Source organism: Lepisosteus oculatus, chromosome 3 (genome assembly GCF_040954835.1).
Source record: "Lepisosteus oculatus isolate fLepOcu1 chromosome 3, fLepOcu1.hap2, whole genome shotgun sequence".
Taxonomy (NCBI): Eukaryota; Metazoa; Chordata; class Actinopteri; order Semionotiformes; family Lepisosteidae; genus Lepisosteus; species Lepisosteus oculatus.
The window spans coordinates 22900653-22921429 of record NC_090698.1 but is presented as its reverse complement, the minus strand read 5'-3'; the positions used below and the strand labels follow the sequence as shown (position 1 = coordinate 22921429).

General features: G+C 36.3%; 1 protein-coding gene across 1 annotated transcript; it reads left to right on the top strand.

Moving 5' to 3' along the window:
* The first annotated feature begins 892 nt into the window (after positions 1–892).
* tars1 (threonyl-tRNA synthetase 1) lies at positions 893–20258 on the top strand. The gene is made up of 19 exons (XM_015340165.2): positions 893–1082; positions 2162–2242; positions 4330–4520; positions 6330–6453; positions 6866–6990; positions 7443–7560; positions 7666–7730; positions 8674–8752; positions 9908–10054; positions 11175–11273; positions 13361–13527; positions 14571–14733; positions 15680–15817; positions 15928–16005; positions 16459–16559; positions 17307–17411; positions 17878–17950; positions 18546–18660; positions 19102–20258. The coding sequence occupies exons 1-19, from the start codon at positions 1023–1025 to the stop codon at positions 19248–19250; spliced, it is 2178 nt and encodes a 725-aa protein (XP_015195651.1). The 5' UTR covers positions 893–1022; the 3' UTR covers positions 19251–20258.
* Positions 20259–20777: the final 519 nt, after the last annotated feature.

The following is a 20777-nucleotide window of genomic DNA, read 5'->3' as shown; positions in this document are numbered from 1 at the left end:
TTCTTCTTTTTGCAGTAATCTGAAGGATTTTTCTTTCATTTTTGAACGACAGACTAAACCTTTATTGATTATTCCACAGGCTCAGAGATGTCGACAAAAGGGATTTTTATAAAGCATAAGTCCACTGCCTCCCACCTGAGTTTAACACCACGACACCATTCCTAATCTCTCCCTTTTGAAGAGGACCCTCACCCTAAAATACCTACAATAACTCTACTTCCCACCCTTAATTTAGTCCAGGATTTAATAATGGATTTGCACTAGTCCAAACAAATCTATAATACTGGGGTGAAGGTTAGAGGTAGTGGGATTTAAGTTTACAATTTGTTTTAAATCTAGGTTAAACCAGCTTGGAAATCTCACAATAAACAAACACTCTATAATCTATTAAATCTTTAACTATGATTTTAACCCCAAATAACAATTTCTTTCACGGATGAAAAAGTGACTGAATTATTTTTGTGAGAAGTATTCCTGAGATTAATTTGAGTAACTCTCCAAAGTTGAAAAAAATAATTCATATAATTAATCAAATAATTCTGTTCCTCGTAATTTAAGGTAAGCAAGGTAAAAAAAAACAACAACGTTTTACTACACCACAAAACCAGTAATCTCAAACTTTTTAAAAACAAAAGGGTTGTTTAAAAAATATTAAATCGTTTTCACAGATACAGTATCTGCTACCAGACATCCGTAACAGTGCCCCTACAACAGTCTTGAAACTGCAGCACATGGGCGAATAGGAAGTGCTATCGTGGATTTAATACAGACCACAACTCCGCCTACCTTAGCCAAAGTTCAGCCATGACAGTACATTGTGATTGCTGGTAGGCTTATACAAGTGTCAATCAACTGGGTGACCGTCATGGTCACCTATTACGGCAGTGTTGCATCAGTTTCCAACATCCGGGAGACGTAAATTGTACTGACAAGCAGGAACATACTCTGGTTCTTTTAAGAGACATTTATACATTTAGTGCATAAAACAGGAGAATTTCCCCGCTAAGAAGATAATTCAGAACATGGCTGAAGAAAACGTGACTCAGCAGATGAAGGAATTGCATGTAGACGAGGGAAAGAAGGTAAACAGTGAGATACAGATAGTGTGACACTTTCAACTCCATGGGGTCTCGCAGTTGTACTGTATATGTGAAATTGTCAAATATGCATAGTTCATTCGAAACCTGCAGAATTATTACAGTTGGAAGGAAAATGTAAATCAAACGACGAAAGATGCTTCTCTTTAATGCTTTGGTTTATGAAAATTAAAAGTGGTCAGTAATTCTGACTTTTTATTTTTCATGCAGCAGGTACTCAAATTAGAGCTTGAATAGAGAAGAAATTGTAGCAAATCGTTTAAAACATAGTTATTAAATATGTATACACATTTGTCTTAAAGTTATAATATTTGTGCTATTTGTGCTATTTGTGTGCAACCTGGGGCCTTAACCTCACCTAACAATCGACAACAAAAGTAACAGTAATCTTTTATATTAATAACCATGTCTTTCAAGATGCATCATATCCCAGGGCACTTTACAGCATCACATAAAAAAAGAAAAAGTCATTAAAAGTCATTTTCATGTATTCCCTTCTTCGGGTTAAGCTTTAGAAAGTTTGTATTTCCAGGAAAGAATATTCACAATAAATCATAAAATCGCTCCAGAGGTCAGTAAATCTTAAGAGACCGGCTACTGGGTGTCTGGTTTTATTTTTATATTGTACGATTTCTCTGTTGTGGGAATCAAGAAGACACCATGTCTCTTTTTGTAAAAGATACAATAGCCTGTTTGAATTGTATTCTAAAAGTCTACTTTTTTCCCCCCAATCCTGTAATATCAATATAATCACTTAGAATATACATGCAGAAAAATCCCGAGCGTTTTTCTTGGAATGCAGGGGCGCGAGACTAAGAACTGATGGTAAAAATATTTACTAGCAGAAAAAGGACATAGGAAATACATAATTGTAAAATGCAAGCATTTTCTTCCCAGTAACTCTGTAGCTGAATGCCCTTGCTGTCTGCTTGGGCTGGGAGGAATCCTGCATTGCAATGGGTGTTTGCTTCATATTGTCCCTTTTTAGCTGAGGTAGCTTAAATACAAAGACTGTTGCAATGCATACTTATTTACTGTTACTAAAGTATGACATACCATTTCAGGGTGGCGAAGAGGGAAAATGCAACAAAGAACGAGGAAAGAAAAAGACAAAAGAAGGTGGTGACTCTAATGGCAGGGCTGAGGTGAGTAATAATGATGTCTGTGTGGCCGAATTTCTGTTTTTGAGCTGGCAAACTCCAGTGAAATAAGTGGCCAATTATTAGATAAGCCTCTGTTTAGTATTTCTAGAACTGGTTTTGGAGAATAAACAGCAACCTGAAGGTTTCTTAAAGGTGAATTCTGAAAGACAAAGTCATTTCCCCCCAAAAAAAACTGCTTCACCTTGAGTTAGGCCACCTCACATTACATCCTTCACAGAAGTCTCGAAATCAGCTTTCCGTCTATGTGCTTAATTGTTCTAATAAAGTAATCTGTGTGGGAAAAGAGCATGAATTGTTGCCTCGACTCAGCAAGCTTGAGGTCTTCACACACTGGTTCTAATTTGTTGCTTGGTATTCATTGCCAGAAGATTTGTGTATCAAGTATGCTGTATCGAAATTCTGTTTATGTTCAGAATTGCTTGTTCTGGTTGTTCCAACAGTGAGGAATATGTAATCATTGTTGCTAAAAGATCAAAACATGACATTAGTAGTGTCTACGTGAGAAATGAAAACAGAAGCATAAACGGCATAAAGATATTGGGTATTTAAGGGCATGAGTAGTTCAGTTTTAGCAACTAGCAGAGCCACATACAGTATATACAAACCTTTTTAACAAAGCTACTGGTAGTATTAGCAGTTGTTTATTGTGTCGTGCTCTTTAAGGAAAACATCTTTCCTACTTAAAGGTAGATCAGAAAACACACTACAGCAAGTAAATGGTTGCAAAACTAATTTTGGCACACCCTAGTGTATGCAAATTTCCATAATTTAAAGGCATTTAAAATTACCAGCTGTACAAGCTCAGAACCCAGCCTAGTCTATTAGCCTCTCACCAGGCTATAACAATATAATTCATTTTTAAGGAAACACCAATAAAAACAAGGTACAATTTTGTGTTTTGAGTCTGTGGGTTTCTTGCTGTAATATGTCCCTGTTTTTCCTTCAAATTTTCATTTTCTTGTAATTGTTCAAGATTGGAAACAAACAATAGTAGTTTTTCGTTTTTTTTGTGAATATGTGAATGAAAAGCAAAGGGTGTTTAGTGTTTATTCCCTGTGTTTTTATATGCCCAATGACTCGTGAAAACTTAATACATTTGGATAATGTGTTCAAACTAAAACTGTGGAAGAACATGAATTCCAGGTAAATAGTTGGAATTTTTAAATAAATTCACAGATTTACTAGGGATGGTACACACCTGCACACAACCAATTAAAAAGCTACGCTTTTTTCCAAGCTTACCAACGTCAGCTGTCTAATAGTGGTATTATGTTGCTTTCCCTCATGTTTGTGAATTGCTGCTCCCAAAATTAAATTAAATTATCTTTTTTCTATGGAATATTGGTCCAGTTTATTACAGTTATTAAATGAAAGTATACAGGTTATTTGTGTGCAAAAAAGCACTACAAATTAGGGCTGTCAAATGTGATGCACCCTTAGATCAAGCTTTTTTCAATTCCAAAATTAGGCTAACTCAGTTGTGGGTTGCAGAGTGTGTGTACCAGGAGCAAAAAGATGGTAAAATTGGTTTACAAGGTAAAACTGAATTTATACTCTGCCAATGGATGCAGGTAAGGTCTAGTGCAGACCTACCTTTAAATGCACTTTACTAATAAAATGCACTTTAAATGCACTTACTAATAAGAGGCCCTTTCATAAAATATTAGGCTTTTGAATGTTAGTTTACTGATCCGAGAATTGCCTCCTATTTTCATTTCTATTCATGTTCAGTTGGGTAGCAGCTTTGTACAGCTGTGCAGCTGTGTACGTTGGCTGCAAAGGAGCAAGTAAAGGTCAATTCAACACTGGAAAAACAGAAAAGAAACAACATTTCATCTGTGGAGCCTGCAGAGTCCACTGTAGAAGGCTGTACAGCCAAAACACTTTCTCTTTTCTGTTTTTCAGTATGGAATTAATGTTGATCTTTTTTTCTTCTTTTAATTTGACTTTCATTTTAAAATTCCCATTGATTTTTTGTAATACTAACTCCATTATTATTAATTGGGATATTAACTGAAGATGTTTTTTCTGAAATATATTTGCACCTCTTTTTCTCTTTGGCTTTGTAGTTACATCCTTGGCCTAAATATATAGAGGAGCGTTTGGCGCTCTACAATAAGCTGAAAGAGGAGCATGATGCCCTAATGGTGGAAAAAGCAGCGAAAGAACGTAAGCCCATTAAAGTGACCCTTCCTGACGGAAAGGTGGTTGAGGCAGAGTCATGGAAAACCACGCCTTATCAAATTGCTTCTGGCATCAGGTAGGCCTGCATGATCTTTCGCATCCAAAAGTTCCTCACAGATTTCAGAAAGGTTCGAAACCAGCACTGCCAGACAGTTTTCTGGCTTTTTAGAGTTAAATTTCTGAACTTTGTACAGCCTGCCTTGCAATTTAAAGCTTCCCGCATCGGTCAGCGGCTCTGATAAAGTAAAAGGACACTTTATCACTTTCAAATCTGTGGTCCTAATAAAGCGTTTGAGTGGAGGGACAGTCTTTGCAGTGTTTCTCAGCAAGACGAATGTTAAATTTTCCTTTACTATACTTCCTTCAGTTTACGGAAGTGCGTTGCCGCTACCAATGAAAAAAATCCTGTGATCTCATAATTGTGAGAAAGTTCTTTGTAATTACAAGATAGTACATTCTCGTGTAATTTATGTGATCATAAATTCGATAGTGGAATTGTCATACTATACCAACATTATCGTTAGCTGACTTTTGGTTTTAAGCAGTTGAAACAATTCCACGGAACACTTGTCCTTGTTTAAGGATATGTGTGAGTGTCCTCATGGTTAGAACTGTGTTCATGTTAGTTCAAGTTCATGTTACAAAGTGTAACATTTCATTTTAATAAACCCCAGTGAAAAGTACATTGGTCCGCATTCTGTAGTGTTGCCCATTATCACATCGTAACAGGTTGTTCATACACTGAAATGATCAACGCTATCTTGTAATAATGAGGTTCAGGAATGTTTTTCTTCCTTGATGGCAGCAACGTGCTTCTGTATCAATCTGTAAGTACCATGATTAAGCTTTAAGAAAGCTCGCTCGTGGATGACAGCTAAAGGTGATTATTAGTCAATAGAAAAGCCTTTCCTGGTTAAGTAAAAATGCTCTGCAGTCTGAAAAATATTATTTAATTATATTAATTATACCAATTACTGGTGCACAAAAAGCCCAGAAAATATGAGCACACTTCAGACACCTGAGTGTCTGTAACAGATTAGCTTTTTTAGAAAAAACAAAATGGTCAGACCACTTCATCTTGTGAATATGAGCTTCATCTATCTGCAATGTAATTTTGTACGTAATCGATGAATGGAAAATTAGCTATTCCCATATACCATGTTTAATGCCTCTCTTTTGAAAAATCTCTTTTAATGACTTTAATTGGCCATGCATAGTTCAGACAGAAGTTGGAAAATATGTAATATTTTGTGATGTACGCCTTTTGCAAAGGTTATTCTTGGCCAGTGTTCTTCACATAAGCATTGCGTGGATGAAATCAGTATCCAAGCAAACCATCTTCCAGGAGTATCTCATATAAATTGTATTCCAGGACTGCTTGGGTTATCCACACAGTATAATACAAGATTGGTATTTTGCCAATACTGTACCTTAATGATCAATGATTTTTGTAAGTTTAGTCTGAGTTTGTCTGCTATATCTTATCTCACATAAAGAAATCAGTGTGGGGAGTACCAAGTTGCTGAAGTTTTCCAGTGCCCCAAAACAAAAGTTTCTTTTGTAAGTCTTTATTTAAAAAAAACAATGGAATGTTCTAGATTTAGATTTACTAGAGCTCTAAATCATTTGTGTTAGTGCTCCACCTTTTCCTAATAGGATTGACAAGTTATCTGTGAGCTGTGGAGAAACTAGATTGGTTTTGAGTTGCCATTCATTTCTCTAGTACCTGTATATTCTGTGTGCTGCATACAAGTAATTATAAACAAATACACAAGTAGGTATAAACAAAGAGGTTCTGTAATTATAGCACTGCTGAATTGTTGTGCATTGATTACGTTTGACCTTCTCAAAAGGTTGGTTTTCAGGAAGTTTTTTTTTTTTACAGCCAAGGTCTAGCTGACAACACTGTGATAGCGAAAGTTAACAATGAGGTCTGGGACCTGGACAGGCCTCTGGAGAGTGATTGTAGCTTGCAGCTGCTCAAGTTTGACGATGAAGAAGCACAAGCTGTAAGTATTTCCAGTACTTCTGCTTACAGTTAACTACAGCATCTGTGTGAGAAAGTAGAAAATAACATCACCTAATACACACTTTGTACTTTAAGTTCAAGCACTTATGTTAATAATTGGTTCTGTTAACAGAACCACTGCCCTAATTTTGAGAATTTCTAAAATGTTATTATTGTTGGGTAAAATGTTAGAGAGCATTCCATTAAAACCCTTAAGTCACTGGTCCTGAAAGCTGTGTTGTGAATCTTAATTTGTGCTTTGTGTGCTTCTTTAGTTTGTATAGGGGAACTATTACTTAACTCGGAAGTTGTTTCTTTGGCATTAACCATAACAGTCCTGCTTTAAAAAGAAGGTGGAAATTGATTACATTATTTAGCCAAGCGCTTTTGTTCTGTTTACTGTCCTTCTTCAGGTTTACTGGCACTCAAGCGCTCACATCATGGGTGAAGCTATGGAGAGGGTCTATGGAGGCTGCCTGTGTTATGGTCCTCCCATAGAAAATGGTTTTTATTATGATATGTTCCTTGAGAGTAATGAGTAAGTGTTGGCATATGTTTCTGTGTTACATGGAATGTTTGTCTAATGTGAATATTGATATATTGTATATTAACGAATCAATTTGATTGCATGGACACAACAAATTGTTAATAGTTTTGTCCTTGTTAGGCCAGCTCTTTTGGACTATTATACACTCTACTAAATAAGTAGTTGAACCAAGTGGGAAATGTACTGTGTGTGTCATGGACTTTCATGAGAAGCATTGTCTGGATATAATTTTTCAAGGTAGTGTTAAGTGAGGAAGATGTGTTGTTGTAAATCATCCAAAGGTTTTTATTTGTTGTGTACCAAATTAGACACTCATCCTTTATGGCAGTCTCTCAATGTGGATTTTGTACAAGGTCATGCTACCCACTTGTTGTACAGAACCTGGGTAGCAGAACAGTTTGTTTGATTACATAGCACATTATTAAAGAAGTGCTTCTTTACAGAGGTGTGTCTAGTAATGACTTTCCCTGCCTGGAGAACCTGTGCAAGAAGATCATAAAGGAAAAGCAGCCATTTGAAAGGCTGGAGGTCAAGAAGGAAACGCTGCTTGAAATGTTTAAGGTAAATTCGATGTTTTGCGTGTCCTGCTTACACTTGTCACTGACTTTGCCAAAGAAGGGAACCTTTTCATTCATACCTCATGTTTTTGTTTACTTTATTTTGCAGTATAATGAGTTTAAGCGCAGGATTTTAAATGAGAAGGTACAGACTCCAACTACTACTGTGTACAGGTGGGATGCAGAACAGCTTCTTTTTATTTTAACCTCTTTGCATTTTTTTATTTTATGCACATGACACTGGAGTATGTTTAGCCAAGTCCGCCACAGTATGGCTACACTATATGACTGATGCTTTGTAAGGCTATTTGTTTCTGCATCTGACTATGTGCATTCACACTGTTTGTGGTGATAAAAGAACAAGAAGACTCATTTTGGCTTCCTTCTGTGAGGTTTTACCTGGATTTCTCTCGTATTTAATCAAGTCATAAAGATGTTCAGGATTGTTTCTCCATAGAAAAAAGAAACCTAGTTTGCTTCTTAAGCTTATGAATAATGACATATATGTCCAAAATTTGATTTGTTGGATGAATTGGTCAGTTGGCCAAATGTTTAATTTGTGCCTTAATTTTACAAATTGAACAAGATTTATTAATTTTATTTGTATATCTTAAATCAGGAACTCCATCTAAAACCAAAGAGGATAAAGACCTTTTGCCACCGAATTATGAAGCTGACTAGATGTATCAGTTTAACAAGCAGTCATGATAAATTGCTGGTGAAGTCTGTGTTTGAAATTGAAGAAAGACTTCTCTTTTACCTCTTGCCCTAAGCACTGTTGAGTCAGACAAGGGAGTAGAATAAGTATCTAGCTACAGAGTGCTGGAATATATTTATTTTTTATTCAGTCCTTGAAAGACAAAATAGGCTTTACTAGACTTTTTTCATGCATGTTAAGATAAAACTTAGTCACAGTTAAATGCATCCCTAAACATGTATTATATATTAAAATACTGTATACCGATCACAAATATTTAAATTCTTTATTTGCTATTTGAATAAAAGTTGAGTAATGGATTGAAAGTTTAAGTAATAAATTAGAGAATAAAAAAGAGAATCATTTGTAAAAACCCATAAACAGGTTTTTTCTGATTAATAAATACTTTTGTTTTCCCAGGTGTGGGCCATTAATAGACCTCTGTAGGGGCCCTCACGTGAGACACACTGGAAAAATTAAAACCTTGAAGATACACAAGGTAAGTTTTACTTCTGATTTTTTTAAAATTTAGAATTGAAAGCAGCTTTGCTCTCTCCACGTCCACATCTGTGTTCTCAGCTTCCATTCATTGTGCTGCACTCCAGTACTTCTGGGGAAACCACTTATATACATATATAGCAGTCCCTGATGAGCTGCTATATGAACCACTTGCCCTGTTGCTATTGTGAAACTAAATGAAGCAGAATAGTGCCAGCCAGACAGCAGGCATATGGCATAGTCCTATAAGGGCCTTGCAACAAGTTGAAAACCAGTGCTGACACTGGAACAACCAGCCTCAAACAGCCAGAAGCATAGGTTCCTGTTTGTATTACAACATCTTGGGAATACTCTTTGATGTATAACTAAATTTCACAATTGAACCAGTGGGGAAGTGACCGTGTCCTGTTAACAGTGGCTGACCTGCCTTTCTCAGTGGACTTGGTTAGAATTGGTTTAGGCTTCAGGACAATGAAACACCTGTTCTGAGCAACCAAATATGGATCACTGAAATCTTTTTGTATCCTGTGAAAAAATTGCCAAAAACCAATGACACAGACATGTATTTTTTTTCCCCCCAATTTCTATATTTCAGGATTTAATGATATCATGCAGTGCTTTAGTATGAAAAAAATCAGCCCACTCACATCCCTTTTTAGGTCTGCAAAGTGGGAATGTAAGAATTCTGTTATGCTGGGCCAGTGGGAGCCAATCTGTCAGGTACTTTGTGCTTCAAGCCTGCAGAGGTCAATATGAGACTCCCATGTTGATTCCAGCAGGATACAGCAGCTAAAAGAACCTTCTCTCCCAGTGTGAATTCTACATAATTGAACTCCTAAACCATCTAATTGATCTCTGAAAAGCACTGGAGGCAAAGAAACAAATTGCTCGTGCACAAACCACAGTGAGGAGTCACAGGGATCAAGCCACAGCGAACTTTGTTACACCCGTTGTTATAATGGCTCTTGCATTATAAAAAGCTTGTTACCTTGAGGATATGCTTCTGCACCTGTTTTAAGCCCTCTGACTAGAACGCTTTTAAACACAGAAAAATCCTTAAAATGTTTTTTTTCTTAAAATGCTTTTCATTCGTGGACGGGAGGGGGGGGGAGATGTATTGAGGTATGTGATTCATTTCTCTTCCACCTTGTTTCAGAACTCCTCTACATACTGGGAAGGAAAAGCAGATATGGAAACTCTGCAGAGGATTTATGGGATTTCCTTTCCAGACCCCAAGATGCTGAAGGAATGGGAGAGGTTTCAAGAGGAGGCTAAAAATCGAGATCACAGGAAATTGGGCAGGGTAGGTGAGAGGACACTCTGGTAATAGAAGCTGTACATTGTCAACATGAGCCCAATCACATGGGAACCACAAACAAAATCCTCGGATATAAAGTTAAAAGCAGATCGTATAGTAATCAAGGGGTTTATTCAGATAAAGGATTATTCAGATACATCACCCAGAGGGTTGTAGAAAGAAGCAACCTAGCTGTGTTGTTGAAGTAATTTTCCTGGCTTCTTTCAAGAAATGGCTGGATGAGGTCCTTGGATCGATTAACAACTAAGTACCATATAGGCAAAACAGGCCAAATGGCATATTCTTGTTTGTAACCTTTCTATATTCTTAACCGATGGAAATAAGTTTCCCAAGTGTTAATTGGAAGCTTTTTATTGGCTGCTTTTCTGCAAATTTAAAACAGCTTGCTTAAATCACTAGCTGCACTAACTGAACTTCGATTTATTTACTTGCTACAGGAATTTTATTAGATTAATGTTCAGATTAAGCATTCCTTGAAAGCTTTTTTCTAGTAGGTAGCAACCAGAATCCTTTTTTTCATAGGGAAAGCTGTTTTAAAGTACAGAGTTTAAATGACTGGTACTGTAGGTTAAGATTTGGAGTTTAATCTAGGCCTAAATCAGGACTAAAGACAGCTTTATCTTACTTGTGTCACTTGACTTGGAAAATTGAAATTCTTCTTAATGGGGGAACTAATGGTGATTCATGAATTCCTGTAATTTTAAAGCTAGCCAGCATCAGTCTTCTAGAAAGTCACATGAATTTCATCACTCAAGTTATTTTTCTTTAAAGTTTTAAGTTAAATGTATGTATGCACTAATGTTATCAGCAGATCCTAGAAACAAAAGTGATCGGTTTTGGAAAAAAGTTAGAGCAAGAACTCTGTGGTGCTCTAATAATTTTCTATGCTAAACCAGATCGGGTCTTCCTTGATCTTTTGACATAATGTGCATGAGGATGGTTACAAATTCAGGAGGATCAATGCCCATAATGTAAGCAGAATGATTAATCAACCTGTATAAATTTGACATCATTAATGATACCATCTGCTACTGCTTGTTGAAAGGCGCTATGCTTTCTATAATAGGAATAGCTTCATAAATGAGGCCATGTGTTCTTCTCACAGGAACAAGAGCTCTTTTTCTTCCATGACCTAAGCCCTGGGAGCTGCTTCTTCTTGCCAAAAGGAGCCTATATCTATAACACTCTAATTGAATTTATCAGGGTAAGTAGCAGTTTTCAGTTGGTCACAATTAATTACTTGGAGGGAGGGGAGTGAATTCTGGGTGCTCCCCAGGTTAACAGTACAGTAGTTTATGAGGTCTGGTGCCCTTTGGCTATACATTCACCAATTAAGCTGCATTGCTGCTGCACATGAGAGAAGACAAAAGATTAGCAAGCTTTACTATGCCTTGGAAGAAGAGTCTGTTTTACAACTTTTATTTTTAATAACCACTGGAGTGTGTAAGATAGTTTTCTTTTTGTTTGTGTATTATGAATGGGGAAGTTACCTACAGTATGTAAGGGGTTACTTATTAAGCTACTAAGAAGAAAAGGGAAATTACTTTTAGGATGGAATGTATTAGTTTACATAGGAACTGTACACACACCATGAAGACCACTGTAACTTGGGACTTATTAGAGTAATTTTCCCTCACATTCTTAATTTTAAGAAGAAGATTGCTTTTAAAAGTATCTTTCCCAAAATATGTTACTGATTTAGATTTAAATGTTTTTAAAATGCTCTTAACTGTAATTTCACATCTGAAAGTTCAAAGAAAATTTTTAGCTACACGCATTGCAAGCATTATTTATTCAACAACTCCTTCAAATCAAGGTAAACCCAGAAAGTGTGAAATTTCAATAGCGCAATACACAATTTGGAAAGAAATTGATACAGTACAAATGCCACAAAATACAGTGACCAGTTCATAATACAAAACTACAGCCTACAGCTAGGATTGCGAGTCTTGGTCCTGAAAGTCCACACATTTGATTTTTGTTTTATTTGAGCTCTTTACTTTGAGTTCTAAATTTAACTCTTTATTAAACATCAGAGTGCTTGATCGGGACTTTTACATTTGCATTGTTTCCTTAAGAGTTATGTTGATTTTCAAGTGTATATGTAACACAATAGAGGTAGCATGATGTTGCAGCGCAGTGTCAGCACTTCAGAGCTCCTGGGTCCTATTTTTAAATTTGACTCTGGGACAATTTGTATGTTTTTCCCAAGTTCACATGAGCTTCCTCTAGGCACTCCAGTTCCCTCCTATAGTCCAGAGATGTACTGTCCTGGTCAAAGGTTTAATTGATGTCCATAAATTGCCCTCTGTATGCGTGAATTGATGTGTTTGCATTGTGATGGATTGACATTTTAACTTGTGTCCTGTGACTGCAGAGATCGACTCTAGGAATAACCTAGGAATACAGTGGTTTCTTAAACTGGATGTATAGATTAAATAGAAGGGTAAGAAAGGCAACGTTCAATATAGGTTTAAGAGCCGATTACAGAGTTCATATTAATCCTGTTATCAGATCAGGTTGGGGTTCAGGTATTTAACAAAGAGCTGGATAAAAAAACAGAAGATTTTCTCCAAGAGAAAGATTGTCTGCCCCAAGTTCACAGTAGGTGATGCAAAAGTAATACTAAGAATGTTCCAGTAAGGCATAAGTCTAGTTAAGTTCTGAACACAGGTTTTATCTTCTTTTACCATTATTCTGTGTCAGGATATTCCTTTTTCGCTTGGTGTTCTTAACGGAAGACTCAAATCTCTGCCTGTCCAGGAGGGATTTGGAGGGTTTTATCTCTAAGGGTGAGGGAGTATAGGGGAGAGCTTATGTTATTCTTGTTTTATTTGATGATTGAAAATTATACAAAAAATAAAAGGATTTGACATTAAAAGGTAAATCACAGATTGTAAAGGTCTAAAAGTTATTTATCTACTGCCTTGCATTTGAAAACAAATGAATTCATTAATTGTATATTCTCAGTACTTTTAGACTTGTGCATTTTAATAAATGGTATTGTAAACATAAGGCATGTTATAAGTGGTGATGGTTATTTTTCCTGTCCTGTTTTTCTTCTTATCTGTTCGGAACCCTGTTTCATGATAGGCTTGTTTATTAGAATTTCACTAGTCCAGTTGGACATCTTTTTAATAGGAATAACAGGCTTTAAGAAAGTTAAGCTTTGTGTTCGTGTCAAGAGGAAATTGGACCAAAACAAGATATTCCTTGAGAAATGCTGAATAGAACAAATTCCTTAAATTTACAGTATTTCTTAATTTTGCCCTCCCTTTTCTCTCATTGCAGAGCGAGTACCGAAAGAGAGGCTTCCAGGAGGTGGTGACCCCAAATATTTACAACAGCAAACTGTGGCAAACCTCCGGCCACTGGGACCATTACAGCGACAACATGTTCTCCTTTGAGGTGGAGAAGGAGATCTTTGCCCTCAAGCCCATGAACTGTCCAGGCCACTGGTAACCCAACTGCAAACAATGCAGTGTAATGTTTAAACCATATCCGTTATTAAGCAGAGTGTGTTGGTGCTATCAACAGGATACCAGTGTCAAAAAGCCATGATTTTTAAACTGTATAAGAAAAATAAGGGATGAGTATAAAAATAAATTACTTTGAAAGCAGATTAGTTTCAGCATTACTGAAGGATTTGGTTTAGTGAAGCGTTTTGTCAGGGTAAAATTTCAGTGCATTTAAAAAGCATATAGACTGTGGGGAGGCAAACCAGCAGGTTGGCTCTAGGCTTTTTTTATATCGGCATCATCTAAAGAACTCGGATCATTCAACACTTTCTCCATATAAACCAATAAGTAGATGAATTAGGTTAAAGAACTTAGATGTCTACCAGAATATAGTGATAGACCATGAAACAGGCTTTTGAGTAATTAAAGAACTCTAGTAAATTAGTTAGGCAGAGATACAAGATTTTGTCAAATGTGATATGCTCAGAAGATGCAGTAGAAGTACTTTCACCAGATGCATTATTTAAATGTAAGGAGTTAAGTTTTGGTCCAGGGAGAAGAGTGCCAAACATTGGTCCACCAATACTACTTGATTTTCTTGATGACCAGACCCCTCTTACTTAGTTATGGATATCTGACATTAATTAGATTAGACCTTTACTGTTCTTTTCACACACTCTTCACTGGGCCTTTGCTGGTGAACTGGACTGATACTACAGAATTTGTGGTCCTGTGTTTTGGATTTAGTTGGATTTTAGATAAAAATTAGAAAAGATACAGAATCTGAAGTGTTAAGGTTAAAAGCATAAAGCATTACTTTGTAAAAACAACAAGCAAATTCTCTTTCTTTGTCTTCTGTGTAAAAAGACTGAATTTTGTGTGACAGCTTTTTTTTACTCCAAATAACTGAAATTGGATCTTTTTTGTTAATGTAAAGACCCTTTGGGTGGGTCTTTATTGGAGAAGTTCTGTTACATTTCAGTGTAAAGCTGTGGTAACCTTGTGTTTTAAACCGTAGTTAACCAGATGTTTCCTCTTCTCAGCCTGATGTTTGACCACCGTCCACGTTCTTGGAGAGAGCTCCCCCTGCGCCTGGCGGACTTTGGCGTGCTCCACCGTAACGAGCTGTCCGGGGCGTTGACTGGGCTCACCCGTGTCCGGCGCTTTCAGCAGGACGACGCTCACATCTTCTGCTCAATGGACCAGGTGTGGTTGCAGCACACACCAGGGCCTTATTGCTTGAGCTGCCTCTTTCAAAGCTACGGTTTATTGGGTTAAATACTTCCGAGCAAGGTTTTGTAATTGTTTTTAAGGTAAAGAAGAAGTACTAGAAAGTAAGCTCACCACCACACCCTACATTAATTTCCTAGATATCATTTCTGATGCCTTAATATATCATCATATTGTGTTGCTTGCCATCTATGAAAACATATCCTTACTGGAAGCTTTGTATGACAAAGGGATGGTGCATTTTTTGTTCTTTTTCCCACCACCTAAAAACAAGAGAAGGGTCACAGGAAGAGGAGTTATTAGCAAAAGGTTGTAAATCACTAAAAAAAAGTTTGACATGGGACTTCAAGTTCTCAATCTTTGAAAAGGTACTTAAAGAAAAAGGCTACCCACCAATTCTTTCAGGCATTTTGCAGTCTGTGGGGAATGTTTTTTTTTACATTTTTGATTGTTTTGTAAATGTTCAAATCCATTTTGATTAATCTGCTATTTTGGAACCTGGACCACAAAACAGTCCATTTTTCTCTCAGTTATCTTGCCGACCCAAGACCTAACTTTACAGGAACTGTAGAAAACTTTATTATCTTTGAAGATGTGGCCTTATTAAATTAGCAAATATGCCAAAATAAATATCATACCATTTTTAGTTTGACTGTCCTGGTTTCCAGTTATTGAAGTCCAGTTATTGAAAAGTACTGCAAATTAGCTCCTTGGAGGGCCTGATACCATAGGTTTTGTAATGTCGTGTTTATCTTTTATTTGCTAAGGATATTATGGTTTAGGGTAGAAATTGGAACTGATCAGTGAATAAATAAACAACAGAAGAAAAATAAACAGAACAGGAATGGATTTTGGATAGCTCTGTCCCTGTAGTTGTTTAAAAATATCTCTATTCTTTTTTTGTTCTTATTCTATCTACAAGATTGAAGAGGAGATCAAAGGTTGCCTGAATTTCCTTCGAGCTGTTTATGATGTGTTTGGATTCACATTCAAGCTGAATCTCTCCACTCGTCCGGAGAAGTTCCTTGGTGAACCCGAAGTGTGGAATCAGGCAGAGAAAGTATGGAGAGCATATATATATAGAGAGAGAAAGATGCTTCTTTATATAAATCAGTTACAGAAAATGGTGTATAAGCAATTACAGTTGTGCTTTTACTTCTTTGATTTTAGCAACTTGAGAACAGCTTGAATGAATTTGGAGAGAAGTGGGTACTTAACCCTGGTGATGGAGCATTTTATGGACCAAAGGTGAAGTAGGCATTTTGCTGCAGGCATCTTTCACCAAAAACAAAAAAAATCACTTGATTGTCAAATTGTTTTCACAGTTTTAATTTTTAACACTTAAAATAGTTATTAGGGGAGATTTGGTTTTGTATGTTTTCCTGAAGGTTTAAGTAATCAAGTAGATCATTTAGTACTGTAAGAAGGGGAGCACATGGCAAAATTACAGGCATTTAATCAGGGACAATGTCCTCTGTAGTGTAGCAGGCTGAGGATACCCTGGGCTATTAAAATCCGAGTCCTGGTCACAGCTGCCTAATATCCCACCCAGCATCAATGACATCTGGAAAGTAAGAGTCAATCTGTACCTGGTTGAGCTACTAAGAAAACCCACATAGTTTACACCTGGGAAGACTTCACATTTTTAATTCAATCTTGTTAAAAAAAAAATAATATTGAATCAAACATGTTTTTTTGCAGATTGATATTCAGATTAAGGATGCCATTGGAAGGTACCATCAGTGTGCAACAATCCAGCTGGACTTTCAGCTTCCAATTAGGTTTAATCTCACCTATGTGAGGTATGGAACACTCTAATGAAACAGATGTACCATGTACTAATTACTTGTATATGTATGTAATGTAAATGTATATGTATGTAAAATGCATTTACATTTAAGTCTTTATTTACATTTAAGTCTTTAATTACACATTGCAACAGCGTTTTTAGGAGGTAAGTAGTTTTATTTTTCTTAATAGCATTAAGCAGGTTTATAATAATAAACATACATATTAGTCTTGACATATTTTTTCACGGTGAGAAATTATAACTGTTCTGCTTTGTCCAGTATTATACAAGTTAATTGAATGACTTTATTGGGGTGCTTTCTCAGTACTCTCTTGCTTGTACTTGAACTTTAACTGAATGTCTTGGGTTATTGAAAAGCAAGTTAATGTAAAGAGCTGTAACTAGATAAATAGGCTGCAAAGCCACAGGTTACGGTTTGTTTCGTGCAGAAAGAAAATGAAAAGATAGATAAAGTTTGGTCTATGGAGCTTTCTTCAAGTAATATTGGGTTTGAGGGTAGAATCTAGAACTGATAAATGGCTAAATAAACAACAGGAAAAAAAACAGTACAGGAATGGATTTTTCACACCTGAAGAAGGCTCCACAGCCAAAATGTTGTCTCTTTCAGCATGGAATAAACCCTAACCTGTTCCTTTGTAGCTTTTGCATGCTGACACAGCTACCTATGTGAACTAGATAAATACTTTTTAATTTCCACTTGCAGCTCAGCAATTAAGATATTCTTTTATTTTTCATGTAGCCATGATGGTGATGACAAGAAAAGACCAGTTATCATTCATCGTGCTATCCTGGGCTCTGTCGAAAGAATGATTGCTATTCTGACTGAAAATTATGGTGGAAAATGGTAAAAAGAAATGTTTTTACTGTATCAAATGTATAAAAGTCTATGCCAGCACTTCACATTTCCTATTTGACAACTTACATATCTGAAGCTTAAATACCAGACCAACTCAAATTTAATTCGTCTGATTAAAGATCCCCTAAATTATTCTTCACCTATTTTTGATGTTTTCTTTAAGTTGACCTGTTTGAAGTCTCCTTAAATGGGAAATGAGAAACAATGCATCCGCATCACAGGCTAAACTCATTTTTTACTTATATCCATGCTTTGCAGCTTCGTAGACAAGTCGCATTTGAAAATTAACCTTGATATTACTCCAGATTCAGACATCTTATTCTGTCCCACTATTTCATACAATACAATCAGATGTTTGCGTCTACAGTATGTAAATTTCAGTGCTGGTTTTGCCAGCTGTCAGCTGTTATTTGTACTATCTGTTGAAATGATGAACTATGTTCTCCATGAACAGGCCACTCTGGCTGTCTCCACGTCAGGTGATGGTTGTACCAGTTGGACCCACTTGTGAAGAGTATGCGCAAAAGGTAGAATCTAAGCAATAGTCCTCGTACTCTGGTTAATTTTCAAATTAACATTTAAATAAAGTTCAAATGAATATCTGGCATCAGATGCCTTATTTGCCTGTTTTTTAAATATGACCATGAGCTTGTGTAGCCATTATTTTATAGATCAACATTTTGTGCAGTGTGTAACTGTGTGAACAGGAAACACAAGAAAAATTAGCTTCTCTTTCTCAGTTTTGCAGTCTGTGCCTTCAAATGATTTCAGCAGTTTAGGATAGATGTAGTCTGAACAAACTAAAGGGAATTTTATACAGGGATATTCCAACCTAACTTTTTTTCCTCACATTTGTCAATAGAGTTCGATTATGGCTTTAAGGTGCAGTCTTTTGATGTCCATCCTAAATTAAATTTTGCTTCAGTAATAAAGGTCCAGACATCAGTATTGATGATATTTCCTAAAGAGAAACGACTGTAATAGGGCTGCAACTGGGCTACGTCATGATTGATTACTCACTTTAACATTAATTAGTAGACTTTAATGCCAGTTATTAAGTAGCGTTAAAAACATTGTTTTTTTACTCATAAACGCCTATTTGTTTTTCTCCTCAAAATTTAGGTGCGGCACCAATTCTATAGTGGTGGTTTGATGTGTGATGTGGACTTGGATCCAAGCTGTACTCTTAATAAAAAGATCAGAAATGCACAGTTGGCACAGTACAACTTCATCCTGGGTGAGTGCACCGGGGCTGCTTGACCTCAGTGATACTGTCAAACAGCACATTTACATTTAGTTTTTTGAAAAACGTAGGTATCAGGAAAACTGAGTAATTTCATTCATTTTATTAAAATGACGTGTTGACATGACGTACAGTAGAAAACGCAGATAAGTGTGATGCATACAGCTTGTATGACTGACTTTTGTAGCAGACAATATTTGCTTTACCTTAAAAAAGATTTTCATGGATAACATGAATAAGGCATGTGGCCTTGCACTGTATAAATGAAGTGTATAATAAATACAATTAAAGACATTGAGTACAATGAGCCTTCTAAAATATGATCAAGTATTTTTGTGGCTTCATTGACACACAGTGTAATTGTACATTGTGAATAGGATCTGACGCATCAAACACGCAAGGATTTTGGCGAGATGTTGTGTTTTTCTTTGTCAGTTGTGGGTGAGAAGGAGAAGAGCAGCGACACTGTGAATGTGCGCACCAGAGACAACAAAGTTCATGGGGAGCGTGGCCTGCAGGAGTGTGTCGAGCGCCTGCAGCACCTCAAGGCTATCCGCACCAGAAACGCAGAAGAGGAGTTCTGAACAAACTGCCTTAAACGTTTGCTGCAATGCAGTTGCATAGGAAGAAAATGTGCAGGCAGCCAATTTGTTTTTGCAACGGATCATTTTTGCATCACTTACATTGTGCAAGACAACCTTTACTTTTTCCTTGCAGCCTTTAAAAATGTGTTGGGTTTCCAATGTTAGGGTGGTTTATTAGGGTTACTTTGGTCCTGAGTCCTGTCAACACTCAATTCTTTTTCTTATCCATGGCTTTCAATTTTCAAATATACTCCAGATGAATTCTTGATTATTTAATTTAAATCCATACTTGATTTACTGATTAGACACTTTTGAATTGTTTCATGTCCATCAAATGTGGGATTTTAAATATTTATAAGGAACATTAAGTCAGAATCTTCAGGAGCAGAAAATAAAACTGATTAAAATCAAACATGTTAATTCAGTCCAGGGTTCCGTTATGCAACCAAGACTCCAGCTGGAAGGACAGAATCAGAGTTGTGAAGTGATGATCTAATCCTCTTGACTGATTTTGTGTTAAAATGTGGGGTCTCTGTCTGGCCACAAGGGCAGAGTTTCAGTAATTAACTGGGATTACCAGTGCTTGTAGCTTTCATCTTTCTCGTGAAGTTAAATGCCGTAACTATTTTACCTTTCAATGCACTGTCATTGGGAATACACTGGAAATCTGAGTGGTAGTGTACAAAAAGGTTTTCTAAAATTACATCTTAAGAAATGTTTGGTAAAATTCAGTGACTTATTCCATGTCAATGAATTTAATGTAATTTTTTATTTTCTGCAAAATAGATGCTGTACAGTACAGGTTAACGGGTATTTACAGTGTTTTTTGTATCTGGAGACATAATTTATTGGGATCTGGATGGATATAAGGGACCTTTTAATAGTTAGGAGTAAGGTTAAAGAAAAAATTTTTTTTCCTTCCCTCAAACGAGGATTTGCTTCATCATTAACATATCAGATTTAACAGTTCACATCCCAGGAAAATAAAAGTAAAGGATTATTCTTGCATTTTTGTGTTGTGTATTATTTTAGAAGTGATAATGTGAACATATGTTTGCATGTCATGTGTCATAAGATTTCTCACACTTCAGTAAAATTAATGTTTTTTGTTAGATTAAATATGTATGCATTGTTATGCATAGGAATAGAGGTACAGATTAATTTCTTCTGTTATCATGTGAACCACTGTTATTGCATGTAGACTGAGGCCAATCAACTAATTGTGACTTGTCAAAGTAATTTTGTGTATCTGAACTAATTTGAGTTTGTCACATCATTTGGGTGAATACTTTTGCCATTAACACTTTAGTTTGTGTTTTTTCTTTAAATGTCATAAAAACTACTAAATTCTTTCCCCCACAATTTGAGCACTAGTTTTGACTACTATTCACCAAAAATGTATATATCTGTAATTCAACAATTGGGCAATTGGAATACTTTAAGACATCATGATACAGCTGTTTGGCTGCATACAAACAAAACCTTCACTTTGACACTGTGGCCCCTGACTTAATGCAATACAATAAA